Raw genomic sequence first — 24229 nt, 5'->3', positions numbered from 1 at the left:
TGAAGCACAGGGTCAAATCTGATTTTATTCCCATTTTTTAAAAAAATCACATCATTTCCATCATGAAATCAATAGGAGACACAAGTAGATTTTACTGCATGAGCTGCTGTTTCTACACAGACAATATCTGCACTGTAGGCAGAGAAAAGAAAATCTTAAGTTCCACTTTATGAAGTTTTTTTTGCCTAAAACACAATGCAAACAGACCAGCCCCAGCGTGGAGGTCAGTTGAAGTGTGAATGAGTGCCTCAGTTAGAGAGGAAGGGATAATGTGGAAATGAGAAAGTGATAGCCCAAGAGATTAAACGGCTGGAAATGACTGAAGATACAGGTGAGGGGAAGGGCTGGGGGAGAAAAATGTTCAAGTAAAGGGCTGTTACCTGAATCTGGTTTGAATTCAAATTGTTAAACCAGTTGGTCTAAAGTGTGCTATCCTGCAGGAAGTGACTCAAGTAGAGGACAGGTGGAACTGAACATCTCTCAGTATGTGAATTCTAAGAGTTTCTAGAAAGAGAGTTTCAGTCACGACAGTGAACAGCTGAATTTCACATACCCTTTCATCCACAGCATACACCATCAGCAGGAACCGTTAGAACAGTAACACTGCAAGGAAAAACCAACACCACCGCACCTCTGAGAGAAGTTGAGCCTTGAGCTGTTTACAACTTGGATCCTGGGTCAACTGTAAATTAAAATGCCTGGATTTTAGCCAATCTGTGAAAATGGGGCGGGTGAGAAAAAATAAAAATAAGAATGATTGGCAGTAAGTGGTATGCTATGTGACATAATAAAGGGATATGGTGAGTAAATAGGGCATAACACCCACATAATCAAACACTGGTACAAATCTATACCTCACTATCAAAGTGAAGGGAAACAAAATGGGATTTGGGGATGAGCAGCAGCCGTGTAACAGTGCTATATTCGTCACCATAATATCGCAATTTAAGTCTTCAGAAATAGAGTTAAAGTAAATCAGGTAGCAATTAATCCAGTAAATTAAAAATACCTTCCAAAACAGTGATTCTCTCCCAGAAACCACAGACAGCAAACAGTTAAAGCATGGTTGCTGGATCTGTGAAACATCATCCTCCAAACTAAATTAAAATTAGTTAAAATAATAATAATTATTTTCAATTGAATTCCAGGGAAGAAAAAGATTAGGCTCACGCATGTGTAGGCCATCAGCCAGCCAGATGTGTATTGTTTACGTAAGATTTAAACACAATCCCCTCAACAGGATTTTTTTTTTAAACCTGTAAGCCCCTAAAAGACATTATCTACTCATTTTTAATCAAACTCCAAGGAGAAGGTTTGGATTCACAGCTAATTAGCATGAATGGGGCAAGTTGACTATTTTTGGATGACATTTGGATGCAAGTTTGTAATTACCAACAGGATTTCAGTGAGGACAGATGGTGGGCAAGTGTGTAACGTCAGCAATCCTCAGAAAAATGTCCCCAAGTTCAGCTTCTGATAGCTTCCCACCAAATTTGTGGCATTTAGTTGTTGCCTGCATAGCTCTGGAATGAGGTTTTGGTGGTGATAAATCAACATAAGGTGTTCATTGTGGAAAGCCCTGCCCACAAACCAACACCATCTCTCTTCAAATCACCTGCCCTCTCAGTTAGAAGAGAGGACGTTGATCCCTTATCCCATTGCTAAGACGAAATAAACTCATCAGATAAAACTCACTTGGGGCAACATGGAGACAGTAACACAACAGACGACTAGCTTGTTAAAATCTGCCTCCAAACCCCCACGAACACGATATATATCTTCCTTTAAGCAAATAAGCAAGAGTGGTAGCAGCAGACAGGTTAGTCCCTGCATTAACACGTTAGTAACATTTGCCTCAACAACCTGAGCACAACACATGCACTGAACCCATTCCCACTCCAGGGTCAAACATTTATAAAAAGAAAATCAACTCTAAACATATTCATGACCAACAGTTCACCAGTTTTTCCTCCAGAAATGGCCATTATTAGAACTTAAAAATAGTACTTCAACACAGGAAAGTAGGCCAAAGGACATCTCATGATAGAAGGGTATATTTCAGGGAACAAAGGGTTAATGTCAGGTGCAATGCTTAATAAAGGAAACGCCCACTATCCCTCAAGGTGAAGGTGAAGATTATACAGTGTCAGCGAATAGCAGAAACCAAATTAGAGAGAGAGTGGTTAAAAGAAGGTAAACTGTTTTTCAAATTCTCCCCATGTTATAAACCACCTAAAGATCTTACTCAAAAAAAAACACGCAATCTTGAAAAATCAAATCGGCTAAATTTACAGCACAAGGAGCTTCATTAAAAAAAACTGGGCGTGATTTATGGGAGCAGATGCCCACTGGCATCAAAGGTGTCTCTAGGGCCGTCTTTGGATAGTTAGTCCCATTGTTAAAGTCTTCACAGAACCATGGCCAGCGCAGGTCAGGTTATCAGGGAATCGCAAATTGCACCACAAGTTCTTCCTTGGCATCCACTTTGATCTGGGAAAGAGCACTTGATGCATAAGCAGCGATTTTGGAAATCTGAGATAGGAGAAAGAGAAAATTGAAAAGAACAATTCAAAATACAGGACACACCCATAAAGACATCATTCAAACACCAGCATTAATTTCCCATCTCTAACTGCCCTCGACATGAACCACCTTGAACCAATGTAAGTCCTTCATGTGTTGGAATATCCACAACACTGTTAATGAGGGAATATGATCCAGCAACACTGAAGGAATGACAATATATTTCCAAGTCAGTAGGATGAGTGGCTTGGAGAGGAACCTGTGGGTGGTGATATTCCCATGTATCTGCTGCTTTTGTCTATAGTAGTAAAGGTCACAGGTTTGGGCAGTGCTGTCAGTGGATTCGAGTTTCTGCAATGCATCTGGTAGATGGTATACACTGTCACTACGGTGCATTGGTGGTGAATACGGTGAAAATCAAGCAGCTGTTTTGTTCTGAATGATGTCAAGCTTTGAGTGTTGGTGGAGCTGCCCTATTCAGGCAAGTGGGGAGTATTCCACCACACTCCTGCATTGTAGATGGTGGCTAGGCTTTGGTGAAACATGAGCCAATTACTTGCTACAGAATTCCTAACTTCTGACCTGCTCCTTTAACTATTATTCTTATGGAAAATCCGGTTTCTGGTCAAAGGAGACCCCCAAAGCTGATACTGAGATATTCAGTGATGGTGATGCCATTGAATGTCAAGGAGGAATAGTTAGATTCTCTCTTGACAGTGTTGATTGTCTGGTGTCAATATTACTAATTGTCAGCCTAACCCTGGATACTGTCCAGATCTTGTCATATTTGAATATGGACCACTTCAGCATCTGAAGGCTTGTGAATGTTACAGGTTTATAGGGCTTTGGTTCGAACACGTTTGGAATACTGCGTGCAGTTCTGGTCACCACATTCCTATGTTCTACGTTCTATCCTTGTGGCAAAGTACAGCACAGTACAGGCCCTTTGGCCCACAATGTTGTGTCATGGAATAATCCTAATCCAAATATAAAATAACCTAACCTACATTCCCCTCAATTCACTGCTGTCCATGTGCATGTCCAGCAGTCGCTTAAACGTCACTAATGACTTCCACACCGCGATCAGGTCACCTCTCTTCCTCCTTCTCTCCAGAGAGAAAAGTCTGAGCTCAGTCAACCTCTCCTCGTAAGACAAGCCCTCCAGTCCAGGCAGCATCCTGATAAACCTCCTTTGCGCCCTCTCCAAAGCCTCCACATCTTTCCTATAATAGGGCGACCAGAACTGGACACAATATTCCAAGTGTGGTCTCACTAGGGTTTTGTAGAGCTGCAGCATAACCTCGCAGCTCTTAAACTCGATCCCTCTATTAATGAAAGCCAAAATGCCATATGCTTTCTTAACAACCTTATCCACTTGGGTGGCAACTTTGAGGGAGCTATGCACTTGAACTCCAAGATCCTGCTGTTCCTCCGCTCTAGCGAGAATCCTGCCTTTAATCCTATATTTCGCATTTAAGTTCGACCTTTCCTTACCTTTTGCACTGACGTGCTGGGCTCTTCCATCATTGAGGATGGGGACGTGTGCATGTGCTCCTCTTGTCAGCTGTTTTAGTTGTTCACTGCCATTCAAGGCTGGATGTGGCTGGATTGCCGAACTTTGATCACAGATTACATAATCCTATCACTTGTAGCTTATGCTGCCTGGTGCGCAAGTGGTCTATATTGTAGCTTCACAGGTTCAGCACCTCATATTTAGGAAGATGTGATGCTGCTCCTGGCATTTTCCCTTCACCCTTCATTAAGCCACACTGCAACGAGTGTCTGGGCTTGATATTTTTTCATATCAGCCACACTCCACTCCATCACTGTGCTGGATGAATACCCTGGAGTTACTTTACTGCAGTCTAGAAGTGAACAGACTGTTTTTGACTAAATTCAAACCAGAATTCCTGCCCCACCTCCAGCTCACTAGTTAATGCAGTGATCTCAATACTCACTTTGTAAACAGGCCCATCCCCAGACCAAAGAGGAGGCTGTCAGCTGTTAAAAGGGGTGGTTGGGAAAGACCCCTTTCCCTTACAAAAGAATAAGTTACTCCAGAACACACATGCTCCTACTCCCGCTCCCCAAACACCACCAGCCAGACAGCCTCCTTTGCAAACCTTGGCCAACCTCTTGCATCTCAAAGTGATTCCATGGCTAGGAGTGATAAACACATGAAGGTAATTGAGCCACTCCTGGCTCCTTGCCCCTTTCCCCATAACACTACCTCTCACCCAAACCCTGCAACCAAAGCCAGTGTCACATACCTGCTGAATGTCTGAAGGGGGTACAGGTTCACTGGCCAGAACCTGGTGTGGTTGGTTGGTCAACGTTGGCAGGGAGGTGACTCGCTTACACTGTGTCGATCCACTGATCATTGCTAACCTTGTGCTGAAACAAATAATCAATGCAGAGAGTTATAACTAATCCCCGCATCAAAACATACTCAGCCCATTGCACCTGTGCCAGCTGCTTGAAGAAACTGTTTAATAATTTGGATCCCAACACTTCAACCTATGGAAACTGTGTGCCTTCACAAATTTCCCCCATGCCCTTTTGAAATGGGATTATTGAATCAGTTACTGCTACCCTTTGCGGTAGCATGATCCAGATTATAACTCATTAGTCACAAAGTATCCCACTAGTTCTGTTGGAATTCAGTTATCACGCAAATTACAGGGAAATTTAGCAGGCAGGAATTTGCATTACAAACTTAAAAGGACATCATTCTTGAAATTCAGGTATTGCTGGCTGGTCTAGATTTATTGACCATCCCTGACTACTCTGGAAAAAAATTGAGATGGACTGCATTCTTGTGTGTTCCAGATTTTAACTTGGACAGCAAACGGATGGTGACATAATTCTAAATCAGGATGATATGGAGCTTTGAGTGGCACTTGTAGAAGTTGCCGCTTGTTAGATTAACCACCTGGGTGGGACGTCCAATTCTCACCACTTTCTATATACATTGTTCCCGAGTTCCTATTGGAATTATTTGTGACTGTCTTACCTTAATTGATTCCCTAACTCTGCAGGTAATGTCAACCTTCAACAACAACTTACAAGTCAGGAAGATGACACAGAAACAGAATATAGGAGTGGGAGGCAGCCATTCTGCCTATATTCCGCTGTAAAGGGCTATGAGAGTAGGCAAAAAGTTGGCAGAAGGAATAGGATGTAGGAAAATATGAGGCTATGCACTTTGGCAGGAAGAATGGAGGAGGCAATATTACTTAAGTGCAGAAAGCTACAGCATCTGGAAGTCACTGTGCATAACGTTAACGTACAAGTTCAGTAGGTAATAGGGAAAGAAAATGGAATGTTGGCTTTTATTTCAAAGGGAAGGGAGTATAAACATAGATAACCCGGTGTGAAGCTGGATGAACACAGCGGGCCAAGCAGCATCAGAGGAGTAGGAAACCTTGATGTTTCGGGTCGGGACCCTTCTTCAGCATTTCTGAAGAAGGGTCCCGACCCAAAACGTCAAGCTTTCCTGCTTGGCCCGCTGTGTTCATCCAGCTTCACGCCGGGTTATCTCAGATTCTCCAGCATCGGCAGTTCCTGCTATCTCTGGAGTATAAACATAGGCAAGTCTTGCTAAAATTTTGAGGCACTGCTCGGACCACACTTTTAATACTGTGACGGTTTTGGATCCCTTATCAAAAACGAAAGATACACTGGCATTGGAGACAGAACATTCACTAGACTGACCTCAGGTATGCAGGGACTGTCTTATGAACAGAGGTTGAGCAGTTTGGGAGTTCAGAAGAATGAGAGGTGACTTCATTGCAATATATGATCCTTAGGGGTCTTGACTGGGGAGATGTGGACTCCCCTTGTGGGAGAGTCTAGGATCGGGGGCATCATCTCAGAATAAGGGGTTGCATACTCATGACAAATAAGTAGGAATTTCTTCTCTCAAAGAGTGATGAATCTGCGGTAAAGAGTTCCACAGAGGCTGTCAAGGATCATGAAGTATATTCAAAGCTGAGACAGATAGACTTAACCAGTAAGAGAATCAAGACTTATGAGAGTAACCGCAGGAATGTGGAGTTGAGGTTTATCAAATCAGCCATGTTGTCACTGACTAGCAAGGCAAATTTGATGGGCTGACTGACATAAGGGCAGAAGTGGGCCAAACCTGAAGTTCTCAGAAATCTCCCCTTTAAATTGGATGCAAGTGCTCCAACGGTTTCTATTTCAATAAGTAGTGAGGTTCTCAAGCTATTTCAAGTGAAGCTTAACCAGCAGCAAATTCATAACAAATCCAACCCAGTATACATCACAAGTTTAACATAGTTGCTATAATTTGGCCAAACGAGAGTGTCCCTCACCTGTACTGTCGTGCGCGATCCATGTACTCATGCTGCTCCATTCCCTGGGAATCTGCTGCTGACACATCAATGATGTTACTGGGGGTAGAACAACAAGTACATTAGAAAGCTGTTCTTCCTTGCATTTTGTTCATCTTCACTTTAAATACATCTACACTATCTACACCAACCACATTTGCCCCATTCTGAGTGGGGATGTTTCTCCTGAATTCCCATTTATATTCATGAGCGACTGCTTTATATTCATTAAATAGGGAGGGTTGGTAAATAGAGGGAGTCAGAGGTCTACAGACCAGAAAAGGGCCCTTCAGCCCATAAAGTCTAAGTTCTGAGGAAGGGTCACCAGACCCGAACATTAACTCTATTTCCTTCACAGGTGCTGCCAGACCTGCTGAACTTTTCCTGCAACTTCTGTCTTTGTTCCATCAAATCAGTGTTGGTTAAAAACAATAACAAGTGTGTGGGGTTTGTTTTGCATCCACTTTTCAGGCCAAATCTGTACTGCTTGTGACATCCACTGCTAATGCCAAGTGACACTAACTATCTGCGATTGATCAGTTAGCAGAAGTAAGATAATTGGAGGAGGAACACAGGTGGTAAAGAAACATACATTTAACTGTATAGTTGCAAATGGGAGCACTCGCAACCTGCCTGGATTGAGACTGGAAGCAGAATTAATGACAGCTTTCAAAAGTGAACTAGGTACATACCGCACAGGACATAAGCTTAAAGAAAGTGTTAATTAGATAGTTCTTTCAAAGAGGTACACTGGCCCTGATCCAGACAGATCAGTTAATGTTTAGTTTGATTTGATTTATCATTGCCACACATACCAAGATACAGTGAAAAGTATTGTTTTGCGTGGTATCCAGACAAATCATATCTTACATAGTTACATCAGGGTAATAAAACAGAACACAGAATGCAGTATTACAGCTACAGAGAAGCGGCAGAGAAAGATGAATGGACCTCTCGTCCGGTTTGATAAGTCTGACAACAGCAGGAAAGAAGCTGTTCTTCAATCTGTTGGTACAGGTGTTGAAACTTTTACATCTTCTGCCTGATGGAAGAGGGTGGAAGAGAGTATAACTGGGATGGTAGGGATCTTGGATTATGTTAGCTGCTTTCCCAAGCCACTGGGAAGTGTGGACAGTCAGTGGAAGGAACACTGGTTTTCATGATGAACTGGGCCACATTCACAACTGTCTAATTTCTTGCAGTCTTTGTTACTTTACATGCATTTTCTACCACAAACATTAACATAGCCTTGTCATCTGAAAATTGTCTTCCAATCCTTCTCTTTTTCCAAGGAAAGCCTATCAACTTGGTCAATTTTTCTGACCATTTTCATTCCTCACTGAACTTCCTTTTCAGTCTGGCATCTTGGATGCTCATTCTCTACTGATCTTCTCCAGTGCCTCAGTGACTGATCAGACAGCTTTCCACTCAATGGGATTGGATCAACAGAGTTACATTTAATGTGTCGAGAATTCAACACGAAGTGACCTTCACAACTGTTGCATCTCCAACAGAAACATTATTTGGACACTGGACACTAGTGGCTGAAGTCAAGTATATTTAGAATAAGCTGTATCTGTCCAGCGAGTGTTTAATGGGAACAATGAAGGAGCTTTACTTTCAGCATTAGTTTAGTAGAGAAAGCTTTAAATCTGTACCTATCACTATGCTGTCCCTGCCCTGGGAGCATTCAATGGGAACAATACAAAGACAATTTTACTTTGGCTTAAAAAGTAGAGTGAGCTGTATCTAACCCAATGCCGTTCCAGTCCTGGGAGTGTTTGACAGAGACAGTGTATGAGGAGCTTGATGTTCACTTTTTTCTATCTAGCTACATGCTGTACCGGCCCTGGGGAACGTTTGATGGGAAAAGAGAGTAGTGGCAGCTTTACTTTCAGTTTAAATGAGCAGAGGCAGCTTCACTCTTTATCTAAGCCATTGTTATGCTTGTCCTGGTAGTGGATGACGTGAACAGCGTAGAGGAAGCTAGGATCTCTATTTAGCCCTACACTGTAGCTGTACAAAATGCTAGCGTTCAAGTTCAATAGGTAATAGAGATAGCTAATGGACTGTGGGCCTTCATTTGAAAATTGAAAAGGCTTGTTAAAACTACAGACACTAATTAGACCACACCTAAAATATTGTGAATAGTTTTGACCCCCTTATCAAAAGAAATAAATAGTGACATTACAGGCAATCCAGAAAAGGTCTACCACGTTGATGCCAGGTGTGGAGGGATTTTCTTATGAGGATAGGTTGAGTTGATTGGGCCTGTATGTGTTGCAGTTAGAAAAACGAGGGAAGACCTTGCAGAAACTACAAGATTGATACAGAAAGGTTATCGCCCCAGTGGGTGGGACTAGAACCAGAGGGCATAAGTTCAGTCAGGGTTCATAAAAGATTCATAGAAGATAAGGTTTCTAAAAACCTAAAACCTTTAAGGTTTTTAAACAGGCATGGTGACCATAAACAGACTATCTTTTCAACTCCAGACGAAACGGAATTTACCATTTCACTAGCTGTCATGGTGGGATTCAAACCCACGTCCCCACAGCACTGGCCTAGGCCTCTGGATTGCTGATGCGGTGGCATTACCACCATACTCCATCTCTGCCAGCTGTTGTGATTTCAGGAGAGTGCTAGGTTAGAACCAAACAGAGGGATAACTGGAAGGGCAAGGAAATAAAACTCAACCAGTTGCACTGGGGGCAAGATAAAAAAGTCTCTGATTCTTGAGTCAGTGTATGGATATAATTGGATATCATCAAAACCTGGAAACAAAAAGCAATGAAATGCAAAATGTGCACCAGACATTGTAGGAATATATCAAACAAGCAAACAATTTTCAACAGGCAAGGTACCAATCACGCTTAGCCAGTTCAGGCTTGCAAAACTCAAAGCAGTATCTAAAGCTACATATGATTCTGCAATAGGATTGTTTAGCAAAGGTAGTCCAGAATGTACAACATATTACACTGAACAAATTTAGGATTGCCTGTCAAGTTCAGTGTAGCACATGCATGCTGGAAGTTACATACAACACACAGGGCCTTCTCTGCAGACAGAGAGAACATGTACTCATAATTGTACCTGTCTCAATTTAACAAAACAGTTGACAGTCACTCTCTGGTTCACTTCAAAAGTGTTGGAAACAAATTCTATTTTCTGCATTCAAACCCTTAACCTACTGGGTATTGTTCCATTTTTGTTTATTTTTCCCACCTATAAACATACTGCAGAGCTGTGTTGTGTTGTCTTCACGTGTCCGATTGGCATCTCAACCTGAATTTGCAATATGGAGTTATCATATAATCCTGCCTATCATCCTAAGCAGTTTATTTAATAACTGGTTTTGCTGGTTATCCTAAGATTACATTTCTTCTTTAGTAAACTCAATAACAACGTGCATTGTAAAGAAACCTGATACAAGTCCTTTGTTCCACTAATAGGTAGAGAAAAGCTGACCAATTTTGGTGATTACATTAGACATTTTGGTACAGCATTTGGAGTAATACCACTGAATTTCCAGCTGACTTTTGCTGTCAGAGTTACCATTGACCAAATTCAACTGTCTGGTATAAAATTAAAACAATGCTTGGTAGTAAACCGTCAGTCATCATCTAACAGCCATACCATCTACAGCAAAACTTTTACCACAGTCCACTTGCCAAACAGAAGTCTCCTCTCACAGGTATAAATATTGACGTTTTTAAACTGTTATTTCTTGCAAAGTGCCCTGATGAATGCAAGATTAAAAACTTCAACTAAACAGGTGCATGATCAGTAATACTCAAGTTCTGCAATGCCAAACCAACTATCTGCAGTTTCTCTTACTTAAGGGGGGTGGGGGGGGTGGAGGGCAAGAGCAAGAAATAGCAGAGCAGTTATGTCATGGGCCCAACATCTGTCATTGGCACAGACAAGCAGAGGATCCAGGCAGGGATCTGGTAATGACACGCGAGGGGTGTAGACTGGAGAGAGTGCAAGTTGCTGACAGCTCCCTACAGCCTTGACCAAGTGGTTAATCCAAAGGCCAGCAAATGCAAATAGCTGTTGGACCACACACGGGTGTGGGAGGGGGGGGGGGAGGGGGGGGGGGGGGGTTGTTTTTGCTACCCAGTACAGTCAGGGATCATAGCCAATCATCCAGAAAATCAAGGAAAGGGAGACCGGGGCCTTATGCTGAAATAGTTGCTATCGGTGAACTTGGAACAGGCTGGAAATAGAAACCGAGGCTACCACCCAAAGCAGATAGATTTATGCATTTGCTTTCTCCCTCAGGGCCACACTTACTCGCAGTGCGCTCACTCACTCACTCGAAGGTCAGTACTCACTGTGCTGTTTTGCTGAGAATAGTGTTAAGAAGAGCTTGTTCATCTGGGAAACGGGAAGAAGGAATACTGCGATAGTTGGGCTCAGTGCCACCTGATGATTTGCTGGCAGCGTTGGCTACAGGGATAAGCAGTGGTTTTCCTTCCTCACGATCCTGGAGACAGGGAAAAGGAAAAATGTAAAACACGAACACTGGAGTATTCAGGCTCCATATCACAAACACCTTCCATCAGCATTCGTTAACACAACAAAAACAAATCAATGACATTTCACCACACACAGCCGCTCTGATGGTCTGTGCAATGCAATCAGTACTGGCCTCCTGCTCCATAGATCACGACTGCACTTAGACCTCAAGGATCCTCACAGCAGCAATGAAAACAGTGGGAACACTGAACATCAAAACAGCCCTAGGCCCTACCTTAATTCGTGATGGGGTGTCAAGGAAAGAAGTGGGGGGGGGGGGGGGGGGGACACGAGTTGCAATGGGAAGGCAGCGCGAGGGATAATGTCACTATACTCATGATTCAGGAGGCACAGGCTGAAGTTGTGGGGCCACAGCAGTTCAAATGCCAACAGGACAGTTGGCAGAATTTAATTATATGTCACAAGTGAGAAAATTAATACATTCAATTGATTAAAAAATCTGAAACTTTTCCATATTTTTTCTTAAGCCTCTCTTCACAGCTAAAGTCTATTCCCTGGTGAATTCATATCTTGGTGAATCTCCTCAGCACCCACTCCTGTCTAATCCCATCTTACTATTGTGCAGTGACCAGAACTGCACATAGTATTCCGGCTGTGACTCAGCCAAAGTCCTGTACAGCTCCAACATAACTTCCATGCTCTTAGAATCCGTAGAATTGATAAAGGCAAGTGTCCTGAATGCCTTAATCACTCTTTCCATGCTGTCAACCTCTGACGATAATGCAGCTCTAGGAGCACCAGCTCAGGTTGTGGGGCTCAAGTCTCTGCTGTAGCTTGAAAAATCCCACTTTTCTACTTCACAAGGCACTGTGCAGCATTGTTTTCACAGCTGGTTTTAAAATTAACCTTGGTTTAAAAAATGATACTATCAGGATCCAATAACTGTTTACTGATACTCTCTTCCTGTGAATGTGTCTCTGACTAAGCCAGCATGTATTTCCCAGAGGGAAGTTAAGTGTCAACCAAGATAACAAAGTGTGAAGCGGGATGAACACAGCAGGCCAAGCAGCATCGTAGGAGCATCAAAGCTGATATTTCGGGCCAAGACCCTTCATCAGAAAAGTGTCAACCATATTGCTGTGGGACTGGTGTCACATGCAGGCCACACGAGGCAGGGATGGCAGTTTCTTTCCCTAAAGGACATTAGTGAACAAGATGGGTTTTCCTGACAATTGACAATGGGTTCATGGTCATCACTAGACCCTTTAATTCCTAATATTTATTGAATTCAAATTCCACCAGCTGCTGTGCCAGGATTCGAACCAAGGTCCCCAGAACATGACCTGGATCTCTGGATTAACAAGCAATAATACCATTAGGCCACTGGATTTCTTATTCAGGATAGCAGAGAGCTAGTCTCTCTTTTGGTCAGAAACCAAAAGAAAAAAAACGTAAAGTTATCAGGAAAACAAAGCCTGCCTTTTTATCATTCACATGATGTGGTCACTGGTGGCAAGGCTGGTATTTATGGCCCACCCCAGAATGCCTTCAAAGAGGTGGCAGTGAATAGCTTTAATGAAAAAACAGTATTCCAAACACTACAGGTGCTGATGAAAGGTCAATCTGCAGTGTTTCTCCCTACAGTCACTGTTGAACCAGCTGAATATTTAAAGCGTTTTCTGCTTTTGTTTCAGATTTCCAATTGCAGATCTGCAGTATTCTGATTTGGGTGCAAATGACTGGCTAGGTCATTTCACAAAGGAGTTAAAACAACAACTAGGAGTAGGCCAGTCAGCCCCACCAGCCTGCTCTGCCATTTGCTAAAAATCACAGCTGATCTGATCATGGTTTCACTTTTCTATCTACCCCAAAACAGGTGGCAACGGTGGGACCAGGCTGCCCAGCCTACTTTCAAAGCAGGCTTTCTGCATAACATTCACTGGGAGCTTAGAAAGCAAAGATGGACAAAGATCATAAAGATATAACAGCAGCACAGGCCATTCAGCCCAGAGTCTACTCCACCATACCATTCAGAGATCATGGCTGATCTGACAATCCTCAATTCCACCTTCCTGCCTTTTCCCCATAACTTTCGATTCCCTTACCGATTACAAATCTGTCTCAGCCTTGAATATAATTAACCACCCAGCCTCAACAACCCTCTGTGGTAAAGATTTTCACATATTTACTGCCCTCAAGAAATTCCTTTTCAGCGCCCACTTAAAAGACCAACTCCTTATTCTGAGATAATGCCCACTGGTCCCACAGGGGAGAAACAACCTCTCCACATCTAATCTGTCAAGTCCTCCAAGAATCATGCATGATTCAGTAAGGTCACCTTTCATTCGTTTAAACTCCAGCGAGTAAAGACTCAATCCACTCAACCTCTCCTCACAGGACAGTCCTTCCAAACCTGATATCAATGTAGCAAACATTTGCTGGACTATGTCAGTATACTATCTTTATAGAAGGGGCTTAAAATCCTCTCATTCTAGCTGCCTTGGCTAATGGCTTATTTAATTTTAACAAGAGACCGACCCCCACCTGCATTATTTCCCCAGGCTTATTCTCCAAAAGGCGCCTTTGGTCTCTGTCTCCCTTTTTACATCTTTGAAGCAGAGAGTTAACACAAGACTAGCAGCTAACAAAAACAAGAGGGACAGGCTCATGAAGACTGAAAGGGTGACCAAAAATTTAGTGATGAAGTTCAAGGGCATAGGTAGGTCACTTGTCATTGTTTACAAAGGAAAATAAATGCTGCCAGAGAGTAAGAATGAAAAAAAGAGAAGACAGTTGTGACAAAACAAGCTAAAATTGATGAAGAGGAAGTATTAGAAGTCATTTACCAGGACGAGGTATGTCCACAATCAAGGAGAGAAATAAAGGAAATTGCAGACAGTTGCAATAATCTTCCACCCCTCTAGATACAGGGGTGTTGCCAAAGGACTGAGGAACTGTAAATGCTACACCCTTGCTCAAGAAGGGACTTAAAGGGAAGTCCTGCAATTACTGGTCAGTTATCTTAACACTGGAGGTGGGAAAGCTATGAGAAACAATAATCCAGCACAAAATTAACACATTCAGGACACTGTGGATAAATTAGGAATGCTGGCAGAATTTGTCAAAGGCAAATTGAGTTTTGTTCTGATAAAACATCAACTCTTCCTCCAGAGATGCTGCCAGCCCCAATGAGCATTTCCAGCAATTTTGATTTTATTGTGCATTGACTTATTTGAGGTTTTAAAGAGGTGACAAACAGGGTCAACAGCTACACAGACTTCAAAAAGGAATTTCAATGAGTGCTACAAAACACAGGCTGGTCAGCAAAGTTGATGCCCATGGAATAAAACAGGCCACAGATAAATGGAAGACGGTATGTGGCCTCCTCTACATTGGTGAGACCAAGCAGAGGCTCAGAGACCACTTTGTACAGCACCTGCGCTCTGTTCGCGAGAAACGACAACACATTCCAGTCTCGAACCACAAACACCCCCTCCCACCCCCTGGACAACATGTCCATCCTGGGCTTCCTCCAGCGTCACAATGACACCACCCACAACCTGGAGGAGCAGCACCTCATTCCACCTCAGCAGCCCATAGCCCAATGGCCTAAACATGGCTTTTACCAGTTTAAAATTTCCCCACACTCCGGCCGCATCCCATTACCAACCCTCCCTCACATCCCTGCCTCCTTGACCTGACACAACCTTCGTCTTCTCTGCCACCTATCTGCTCCTCCTCCCAGCTCACTGACCAATCTCCACCACTGCCTACCTGCACTCACCTATCACCAGCCCACCTACCTTCCCCTACCTCACTCCAACCCTTCCTCTCTATTTACTTCCCAGCTCGCTTCCCTCTCTGCCATTTCGGAAGAAGGGTCTCAACCCAAAACGTCAGCTTTCCTGCTCCTGTGATGCTGTATTCCTCTACCACCACATGTTATCACAGAAAAATAGATACAAGTTCAGCTGAGTGACAGCAAAGAGGGTTTAACGGTGAACAGTTCTATTGTGTCTTGGAAAGTGGCTCATGGTGGGAATTCCCAGGGTCAGTCCCCAACTACTGCTTTTGACACATTTAGAGTTGTTGACTTCGCTGCCTTGAGCAAAATTTCAAATACTGCGTATGATTCAAACCTTGCAAACACCAAATTGTGGAGGATAATGATGGAATTTATGAGAAAGCAAACAGTGAAATAGCTTCAAGAAGCCAAGTTGCCCACAATCAGCTCCTAATGTGTATGAAAGAAAGCTTTCTTACACAAGAAGTGGTTAGGATCTGGGAGACACAGTATAGTGGAGACAGATTCAATCACGTTTTTCATAGGACGACCAGATGTGCACTTGAAGGGGCAAGGTTTACAGTGCTATGGGGAAAAGATGGTGGAGTCCCACAGACTAATATCTTCTTCCAGGGAGAAGGTATAGACACAAATGACCGAATGGACTCTGTACTATAACCTTTCTAATGATTAAGAATAGATAAAATAGGTAGATTGGTCATGAAGCTTTTAAAGTTTGCTCCATTATTTGTCGAGATCATGGCTGATTCACTACACCAACACCATTTTCCTGCAAATTACATATCATCTGCAACATCTTTAATATTTAGAAATCTATCAATTTGTGCATTTAATCATTTTATTCACTTATTCTGTGGGCATTGTTCGTTGGGACAGCATTCATTGCCCATCCCTCCATTCTCAGTGACCTGTCCCTTAGTCGGAGATACTTTCCCCTGGATTACACCCTAGAGTAGAGAGAAACTTTTTTTACATCTATTCTGTTCATCCTTATAAAAAGGATTTTCTAAGTTTCACCTTTCATTCTTCTAAACTCCACAGCATACTCAGTCTCCTCAAACTCTCCTCACAGGACAATCTCAACATCTTAGCAATCTATCCTGTGACTCTCCACTGCACTCCCCCTGTGTGCATCCTTCCTTCAATAAGGAGAGAAAAACTGTACATGAACAGTTAAGGTAAAGTCTCATCATAGCTCTATACAATTAAAGCAAGGCAGGCATCTTGACTCCTGTAATCTAATAATCTTGTTATAAAAGGTGAACATACTATTATTGTCATAATTACTTGCTGTACCTGCTTGAGATCAGTAAATTATGAACAAGGATATGAATAAGTTTTCCTCGGGCTTCACCACTTCAAGCCTGTTCCGAACTTGGTGGAATTCCTACTTTTTGTTGGGTTTCTCAACAAGGCCAGTTATGACTCCATGGATAGTGTCCTACCTTCTGTCAGAAGAATGTGCTTCCAGTCCCTCTCCACATCATTGAATATAAAATCAGTCAATGACCCAAGAGCAGTAATCAGAGAGTGATGCATTCAGTAACACCACCTTTTAGGTGAAATGTTAAACCAAGGACCAAGCACAATAAAAAAAGTTTTCTGGCCATAATGAAATTCTCGTGAGGAATCTTAGCATACACAAATCTGGTCTCATTTCTTATCTTGCAATGGTGACTACCTTGGAGGAAATGCTTCATTTGTGTCACAGAAATACAAAAACTGCTTAGTCATAGACAGTTGACAGGACAGAAAAAGGCCATCCGGCCCATCCTGTTTGTGCTAGCCAATCACCACCTGGCCGAACAATATATTCTAGCATTAGGCAATCTTTCTTTAGTTTCACTGAAACAAGTAAATCACACCACATCCTGGTTTTGGGAACTGTAGATGTCCAAGACAAGAATTTGAAACTCTTGTTCAGCAGAATTAGAGTATAATAAGTGAGTGACATCAGCTCTGCAAGGCAACAATGAGCTGATTTGAGATAATGGGAATGGGAACTACAGATGCTGGAGAATCCAAGATTACAAAGTGTGGAGCTGGATGAACACAGCAGGCCAAGCAGCATCTCAGGAGCACAAAAGCTGACGTTTCAGGCCTAGACCCTTCTTCAGAGAGGGGGATGGGGAGACGGAACTGGAATAAATAGGGAGAGAGGGGGAGGCAGACCGAAGATGGAGAAAAGAAGATAGGTGGAGAGGAGAGTATAGGTGGGGAAGTAAGGAAGGGATAGGTCAGTCCAGGGAATACAGACAAGTCAAGGAGGCGGGATGAGGTTAGTAAGTACAAAATGGAGGTGCGGCTTGAGGTGGGAGGGATAGGTGAGAGGAAGAACAGGTTAGAGAGGCGGGGACAAGCTGGGCTGGCTTTGGGATGCACTGGGGGGGGAGCGGAATAACTGGGCTGGTTTTGGGATGCGGTGGGGGGAGGGGATATTTTGAAGCTGGTGAAGTCCACATTGATACCATTGGGCTGCAGGGTTCCCAAGCGGAATATGAGTTGCTGTTCCTGCAACCTTCGGGTAGCATCATTGTGGCACTGCAGGAGGCCGATGATGGGCATGTCGTCAAGAGAATGGGAGGGGGAGTTAAAATCATTTTAACTGGTGTGTGGTTAACCCCACACACCAACCCCTCCAATCCAGGATAATGGCAAAGGGGTGGCGGGGGGGTTAACCCCGCACACCAACCCTCCAATCCAGGATAATGGCAAAGGGGTGGCGGGGGGGTTAACCCCGCACACCAACCCTCCAATCCAGGATAATGCAGGGGGAGGGGGGATTAACCCCACACACCACCACACCCCCCAGGCCAAAAGGAGGGGTCAGGCTGCACCACACCAGCCCTGAAGGGACTCAATGAGTTTCCAGGTGATTTTGCCGGGTGTTTTAAGGAGAAGGCGGACGCGGGGATTATACTGAAGGGTGATCCTCACCTGTTCACTGCTGTCGCCCTCACTGCTATAACAACAGCCCATGGTGGGAACCAGAGGAGCGCAGGCCGCGGGCTCCCTATTTACACCATCACATGATCGGGCCTAGCAACCATTGCGTCACATCCGACCCGAACTGTCAATCACCCGGACGAGCGCCCAACTGCCGACGTCATCTCCGCCGCAGACTGTCAATCATCGCTAGCCCCTCAATTCTCAACCGTTTTGGTCTGTCGATCATAATGGGAACCGCCCCTCTATGACATCAGATCCGGTTGGTCTGTCAATCATCCTGTGCCATTTTCTCGTAAATTGATCCTCAGTTGGGGTCAGAGTTCAAGCCTAGTTGCCTATTCGGCCCATTGTGTCTGTGCTATCTCTCCCCATGAGTGATTCCTGCAGCTTCTTCCTGTTCAGATAATGATCCCATTCCCATGTGAAAACCTCTGGATGCTGATTGATTGTTTGTTACGTGTGCTGAATTACAGTGAAAAGCTTTGTTTACCAGTGGTACAGGCAGATCATGGTAAGCAAGGATGTACATACAGATCAAAAAGACTTGGACAGAGGCATAGGGGTTACACAAGGCTTCAGTGCGAAAAGCGGCCCTCCACCACTACCCTCTGTCACTTACCTTCAGGACAATTTTGTTTCCAAATGGCTAGTTCTCCCTGGATTCTATGTGATCTGAAGATCTTGATCAAATCTCTCAACCTTCTCTTCGTTGTAGACAGTTCCAGCAGTTTTTCATCAGTTGATCCTTTTTTTTATCCACTCCCCTCATGAGGACAGTCAAGAATCAGCCACGTTGCTGTGGGTTTGGAGTCACATGTTAGCCAGACTAGGTGAGGATGGCAGTTTCCTTCCCTAAAGGACATGAGGGAACCAGATTGGTTTTCCCCAACAATCAACATCATTCGACTGTAAGAGGGTTCTCTAGCTATCCAAACAAACTCATAAAATTCAGACCTGCTCCTGCTTGGTCACATCTCAGCACTTTGTGCTTTAGACACTGTTCGCTAACTCACACAGGGACATGGACAGTTACTGATTTCTCAGGATTGTTAGCTTTGCAAAATGCCCATGTGGAAAAATGCCAAGATCCCATTATAGTGAAAATCCAGCCATCTTTTTTTCCTGTTCATTAACTGATCCTCTATCCATGAGAATATGTCATTCCCAATACCATGCGCTCTTATTTTGTAAAGTTACGTAGAACATTACTGCACAGTACAGGCCCTTCGGCCCTCAATGTTGTGCCGACCTGTCATACTGATCTGAAGCCCATCTAACCTACACTATTCCATGTACGTCCATATGCTTGTCCAGTGACGACTTAAATGTACCTAAAGTTGGTGAATCTACTACCATTGCAGGCAAAGCGTTCCATTCCCTTACTACTCTCTGAGTAAAAAAACTACCTCTGACATCTGTCCTATATCTTTCACCCCTCAATTTAAAGCTATGCCCCCTCGTGCTCGCCATCACCATCCAAGGAAAAAGGCTCTCCCTATCCACCCTATCTAACCCTCTGATTATTTTATATGTCTCAATTAAGTCACCTCTCAACCTTCTTCTCTCTAATGAAAACAGCCTCAAGTCCCTCAGCCTTTCCTCGTAAGACCTTCCCTCCATACCAGGCAACATCCTAGTAAATCTCCTCTGCACCCTTTCCAAAGCTTCCACATCCTTCCTATAATGCGGTGACCAGAACTGTACACAATATTCCAAGTACAGCCGCACCAGAGTTTTGTACAGCTGCAGCATAAGCTCTTGGTTCCAGAACTCATTTCTTGCAGTTGCTTCTTGGGTGGACAGTCAAAATAACAAGTTGTTGTAAATGACAGCTTGTGGTGGTCTCCAAAGGCCTGTTCAAGTTCTGGATGTGAGTTTGCTCGCTGAGCTGGAATGTTAGTTTTCAGACGTTTCGTCACCATTCTAGGTAACATCATCAGTGAGCCTCCGACAAAGGCTTCGTCGGAGGCTCACCGATGATGTTACCTAGAATGGTGACGAAACGTCTGAAAACGAACCTTCCAGCTCAGCGAGCAAACTCATATCCAGAAACTCAACCTGAGCTACAAATCTTCTCAAAACTCACCTGTTCAAGTATCACTTTTTTTAATTGCTGTTTAAAATTAATTTGTTGATTGAAAACTTCATAATCTATCAATGTTGCCAAGACAGTGATGAGGCTACGTCTCGACTCAGGCAGACACAGGATCACAGAATTGTTATTGGCATGGAAGGAGGCCATTCAGCCCATCGTGCCTGCACCATTAAATGAACAATTAATAAATCTGGAATCTTGACTAGTGATGGTGTTCATGGAACTATTATCAATGGTCATAAAATTCCAGTTGGTTCACGAATGTCCTTTCAAGATGTGGTCTGCCTTTCCCAGTTTGGCCTATGTGTGGCTCCAGCAACATGATTAAGTGGTGGGTGCATGTCAGTTTAAGGAGTTATAGAATCAGACAGTACAGGACCTTCGGCTCTTCAAGTCTATACTGCCAAAGGTCACACATTTATGACAGAGATGAGGAGGAGAGAGAGGTTTGCAGATTGGGCAGGTGTACAAGGTAATGAGAGGCATAGATAGATTCGGTAGCCAGAGACTTTTGCACAGAGCAGGATTGACTGCCACGAGGGGTCATAGTTTTAAGGTATTAGGAGGAAGGTGTAGAGGAGACGTCAGAGGGAGGTTCTTCACCCAGAGAGTTGTGAGCGCATGGAATAGTTTACCAGTGGTAGTCGTGGAAGCAGAGTCATTAGTGACATTTAAGCGACTGCTGGACATGCACATGGACAGCAGTGAATTGAGGGGAATGTAGGTTAGGTTATTTTATTTTGGGATTAGGATTATTCCATGGCACAACATGGTGGGCCGAAGAGCCTGTACTGTGCTGTACTTTTCTATGTTCTATGTTCTATAAGTGACAGATAGAATTTTTCTTTGCTCTACACAGGATGTAAGTGTTGTTGGTCAGTCCACAGCATTTCCTGTTTCCACACTGAAGGGATTCTATGATTTATGATAAGATCATAAGATGTAGGAGCAGAAATAGGCCATTCAGTCCATTGGATTTGCTGTACCATTCACTGAGATTGTGGCTGATCTGATAATCCTCAAATCCACATTCTCGCGCTTCCCCATAACCCTCAAATCTCTTACTGATTAAAAATCTGTCTATCTCAGCCTTGAACGTACTGAATGACCCAGCCTCAACAACCCTCTGCAAGAAAGTATTCCACAAATTCACTACCCTCAGAGAGAAGAAATATCAACTCTCATTTTCTCTTTCTCTCATCTGATGAATGTTTTTAACATTGTTTCTTGTTGCTGCATTTAACCTGCATCTGACCTCGGGTGAAATCTTTGAGGGTTCTGAATGATGTGGACTCAGACCCCTAGGTACCAGGGTAACTCACAAACCAGCAACCACCCTGCGACAGCTACTGACGAACATAAAGGACCCCGTACTGACAACCAATAAAACTAACATAACATACAAAAAACCATGACTGTGAAAAGCATTACATTGGCTAAACTGGAAGAAAACTGATATTAAGGAGATATGAACACCAACTAGCCACCAAGAGACACGACCTATTCTCACTTGTCTCATACTTCACAGACAAAGAAGAAGACAAATCTGACTGGGACAACACATCCATATTAGAGAGAGTAGGAACTGCAGATACTGGAGAATCTGAGATAACAAGGCGTAGAGCTGGATGAATACAGCAGGCCAAGCAGCATCAGAGGAGCAGGAAGGCTGATGTTTCGGGCCTAGAGCCTTCATCAGAGAGGGGGGGATGGGGTGAGGGTTCTAGAATAAATAGGGAGAGAGGGGGAGGCGGACCGAAGATGGAGAGAAAAGAAGATAGGTGGAGAGAGTGTAGGTGGGGAGGTAGGGAGGGGATAGGTCAGTCCAGGGAAGACGGACAGGTCAAGGAGATGGGATGAGGTTAGTAGGTAGATGGGGGTGCGGCTTGGGGTGGGAGGAAGGGATGGGTGAGAGGAAGAACAGGTTAGGGAGGCAGAGACAGGTTGGACTGGTTTTGGGATGCAGTGGGTGGAGGGGAAGAGCTGGGCTGGTTGTGTGGTGCAGTGGGGGGAGGGGACGAACTGGGCTGGTTTAGGGATGCAGTGGGGGAAGGGGAGATTTTGAAACTGGTGAAGTCCACATTGATACCATTAGGCTGCAGGGTTCCCAGGCGGAATATGAGTTGCTGTTCCTGCAACCTTCGGGTGGCATCATTGTGGCACTGCAGGAGGCCCATGATGGACATGTCATCTAAAGAATGGGAGGGGGAGTGGAAATGGTTTGCGACTGGGAGGTGCAGTAGTTTGTTGCGAACTGAGCGGAGGTGTTCTGCAAAGCGGTCTCCAAGCCTCCGCTTGGTTTCCCCAATGTAGAGGAAGCCACACTGGGTACAGTGGATGCAGTATACCACATTGGCAGGTGTGCAGGTGAACCTCTGCTTAATGTGGAATATCATCTTGGGGCCTGGGATAGGCGGAGGGGGGAGGTGTGGGGGCAAGTGGAGCATTTCCTGCGGTTGCAGGGGAAGGTGCCGGGTGTGGTGGGGTTGGAGGGCAGTGTGGAGCGAACAAGGGAGTCACGGAGAGAGTGGTCTCTCCGGAAAGCAGACAGGGGTGGGGATGGAAAAATGTCTTGGGTGGTGGGGTCAGATTGTAGATGGCGGAAGTGTCGGAGGATGATGCGTTGTATCCAGAGGTTGGTGGGGTGGTGTGTGAGAACGAGGGGGATCCTCTTTGGGCGGTTGTGGCGGGGGCGGGGTGTGAGGGACGTGTTGCGGGAAATGTGGGAGACGCGGTCGAGGGCGTTCTCGATCACTGTGGGGGGAAAGTTGCGGTCCTTGAAGAACTTGGACATCTGGGATGTACGGGAGTGGAATGTCTTGTCGTGGGAGCAGATGCGGCGGAGGCGGAGGAATTGGGAATAGGGCATGGAATTTTTGCAGGAGGGTGGGTGGGAGGAGGTGTATTCTAGGTTGCTGTGGGAGTCGGTGGGCTTGAAATGGACATCAGTTACAAGCTGGTTGCCTGAGATGGAGACTGAGAGGTCCAGGAAGGTGAGGGATGTGCTGGAGATGGCCCAGGTGAACTGAAGGTTGTGGTGGAAGGTGTTGGTGAAGTGGATGAACTGTTCGAGCTCCTCTGGGGAGCAAGAGGCGGCGCCGATACAGTCATCAATGTACCGGAGGAAGAGGTTGGGTTTGGGGCCTGTGTAGGTGCGGAAGAGGGACTGTTCCACGTAACCTACAAAGAGGCAGGCATAGCTGGGGCCCATGCGGGTGCCCATGGCCACCCCCTTAGTCTGTAGGAAGTGGGAGGAGTCAAAAGAGAAGTGGTTGAGGGTGAGGACGAGTTCGGCTAGGCGGATGAGGGTGTCGGTGGAGGGGGACTGGTCGGGCCTGTGGGACAGGAAGAAGCGGATGGCCTTGAGGCCATCTCCATGCGGAATGCAGGTGTACAGGGACTGGACGTCCATGGTGAAGATGAGGTGTTGGGGGCCAGGGAAACAACTTCTCTATTGACTCCTCCCACTTCCTACAGACTAAGGGGGTGGCCATGGGCACCCGCATGGGCCCCAGCTATGCCTGCCTCTTTGTAGGTTACGTGGAACAGTCCCTCTTCCGCACCTACACAGGCCCCAAACCCAACCTCTTCCTCCGGTACATTGATGACTGTATCGGCGCCGCCTCTTGCTCCCCAGAGGAGCTCGAACAGTTCATCCACTTCACCAACACCTTCCACCCCAACCTTCAGTTCACCTGGGCCATCTCCAGCACATCCCTCACCTTCCTGGACCTCTCAGTCTCCATCTCAGGCAACCAGCTTGTAACTGATGTCCGTTTCAAGCCCACCGACTCCCACAGCTACCTAGAATACACCTCCTCCCACCCAACATCCTGCAAAAATTCCATCCCCTATTCCCAATTCCTCCGCCTCTGCTCCCACGATGAGGCCTTCCACTCCCGCACATCCCAAATGTCCAAGTTCTTCAAGGACCGCAACATTCCCCCCACAGTAGTCGAGAACGCCCTTGACCGCGTCTCCCGCATTTCCCGCGACACATCCCTCACACCCCGCTCCCGCCAC

At 44.8% G+C, this 24229-nt stretch overlaps 1 protein-coding gene across 1 annotated transcript; it reads right to left on the bottom strand.

Moving 5' to 3' along the window:
* lamtor1 (late endosomal/lysosomal adaptor, MAPK and MTOR activator 1) lies at positions 1–18235 on the bottom strand. Its single transcript, XM_048533180.2, has 5 exons — positions 18100–18235; positions 11213–11364; positions 6861–6938; positions 4794–4917; positions 1–2532 (listed from the first exon to the last, which is right to left on the bottom strand). Exons 1-5 carry the CDS (start codon positions 18139–18141, stop codon positions 2440–2442), a joined length of 489 nt encoding a protein of 162 aa, XP_048389137.1. The 5' UTR covers positions 18142–18235; the 3' UTR covers positions 1–2439.
* Between the last annotated feature and the right edge of the window lie 5994 nt (positions 18236–24229).

The sequence above is a fragment of the Stegostoma tigrinum genome, chromosome 6 (genome assembly GCF_030684315.1).
Source record: "Stegostoma tigrinum isolate sSteTig4 chromosome 6, sSteTig4.hap1, whole genome shotgun sequence".
Taxonomy (NCBI): Eukaryota; Metazoa; Chordata; class Chondrichthyes; order Orectolobiformes; family Stegostomatidae; genus Stegostoma; species Stegostoma tigrinum.
Note: the sequence above shows the minus strand (reverse complement) of the source record. Positions and strands in the feature narration are given on the sequence as shown.

Bases quoted from the DNA above. Each gene is read 5' to 3' on its own strand.
- lamtor1 (XM_048533180.2), bottom strand. From the start codon at position 18,141: ATGGGCTGTTGTTATAGCAGTGAGGGCGACAGCAGTGAACAG. The intron at 4,918-6,860 runs GTGAGGGACACT...TATTTGTTTCAG, and splicing joins GATCGCGCACGACAGTACAG to CACAAGGTTAGCAATGATCA. The intron at 2,533-4,793 runs GTATGTGACACT...CTCCTATCTCAG, and splicing joins CCCCTTCAGACATTCAGCAG to ATTTCCAAAATCGCTGCTTA.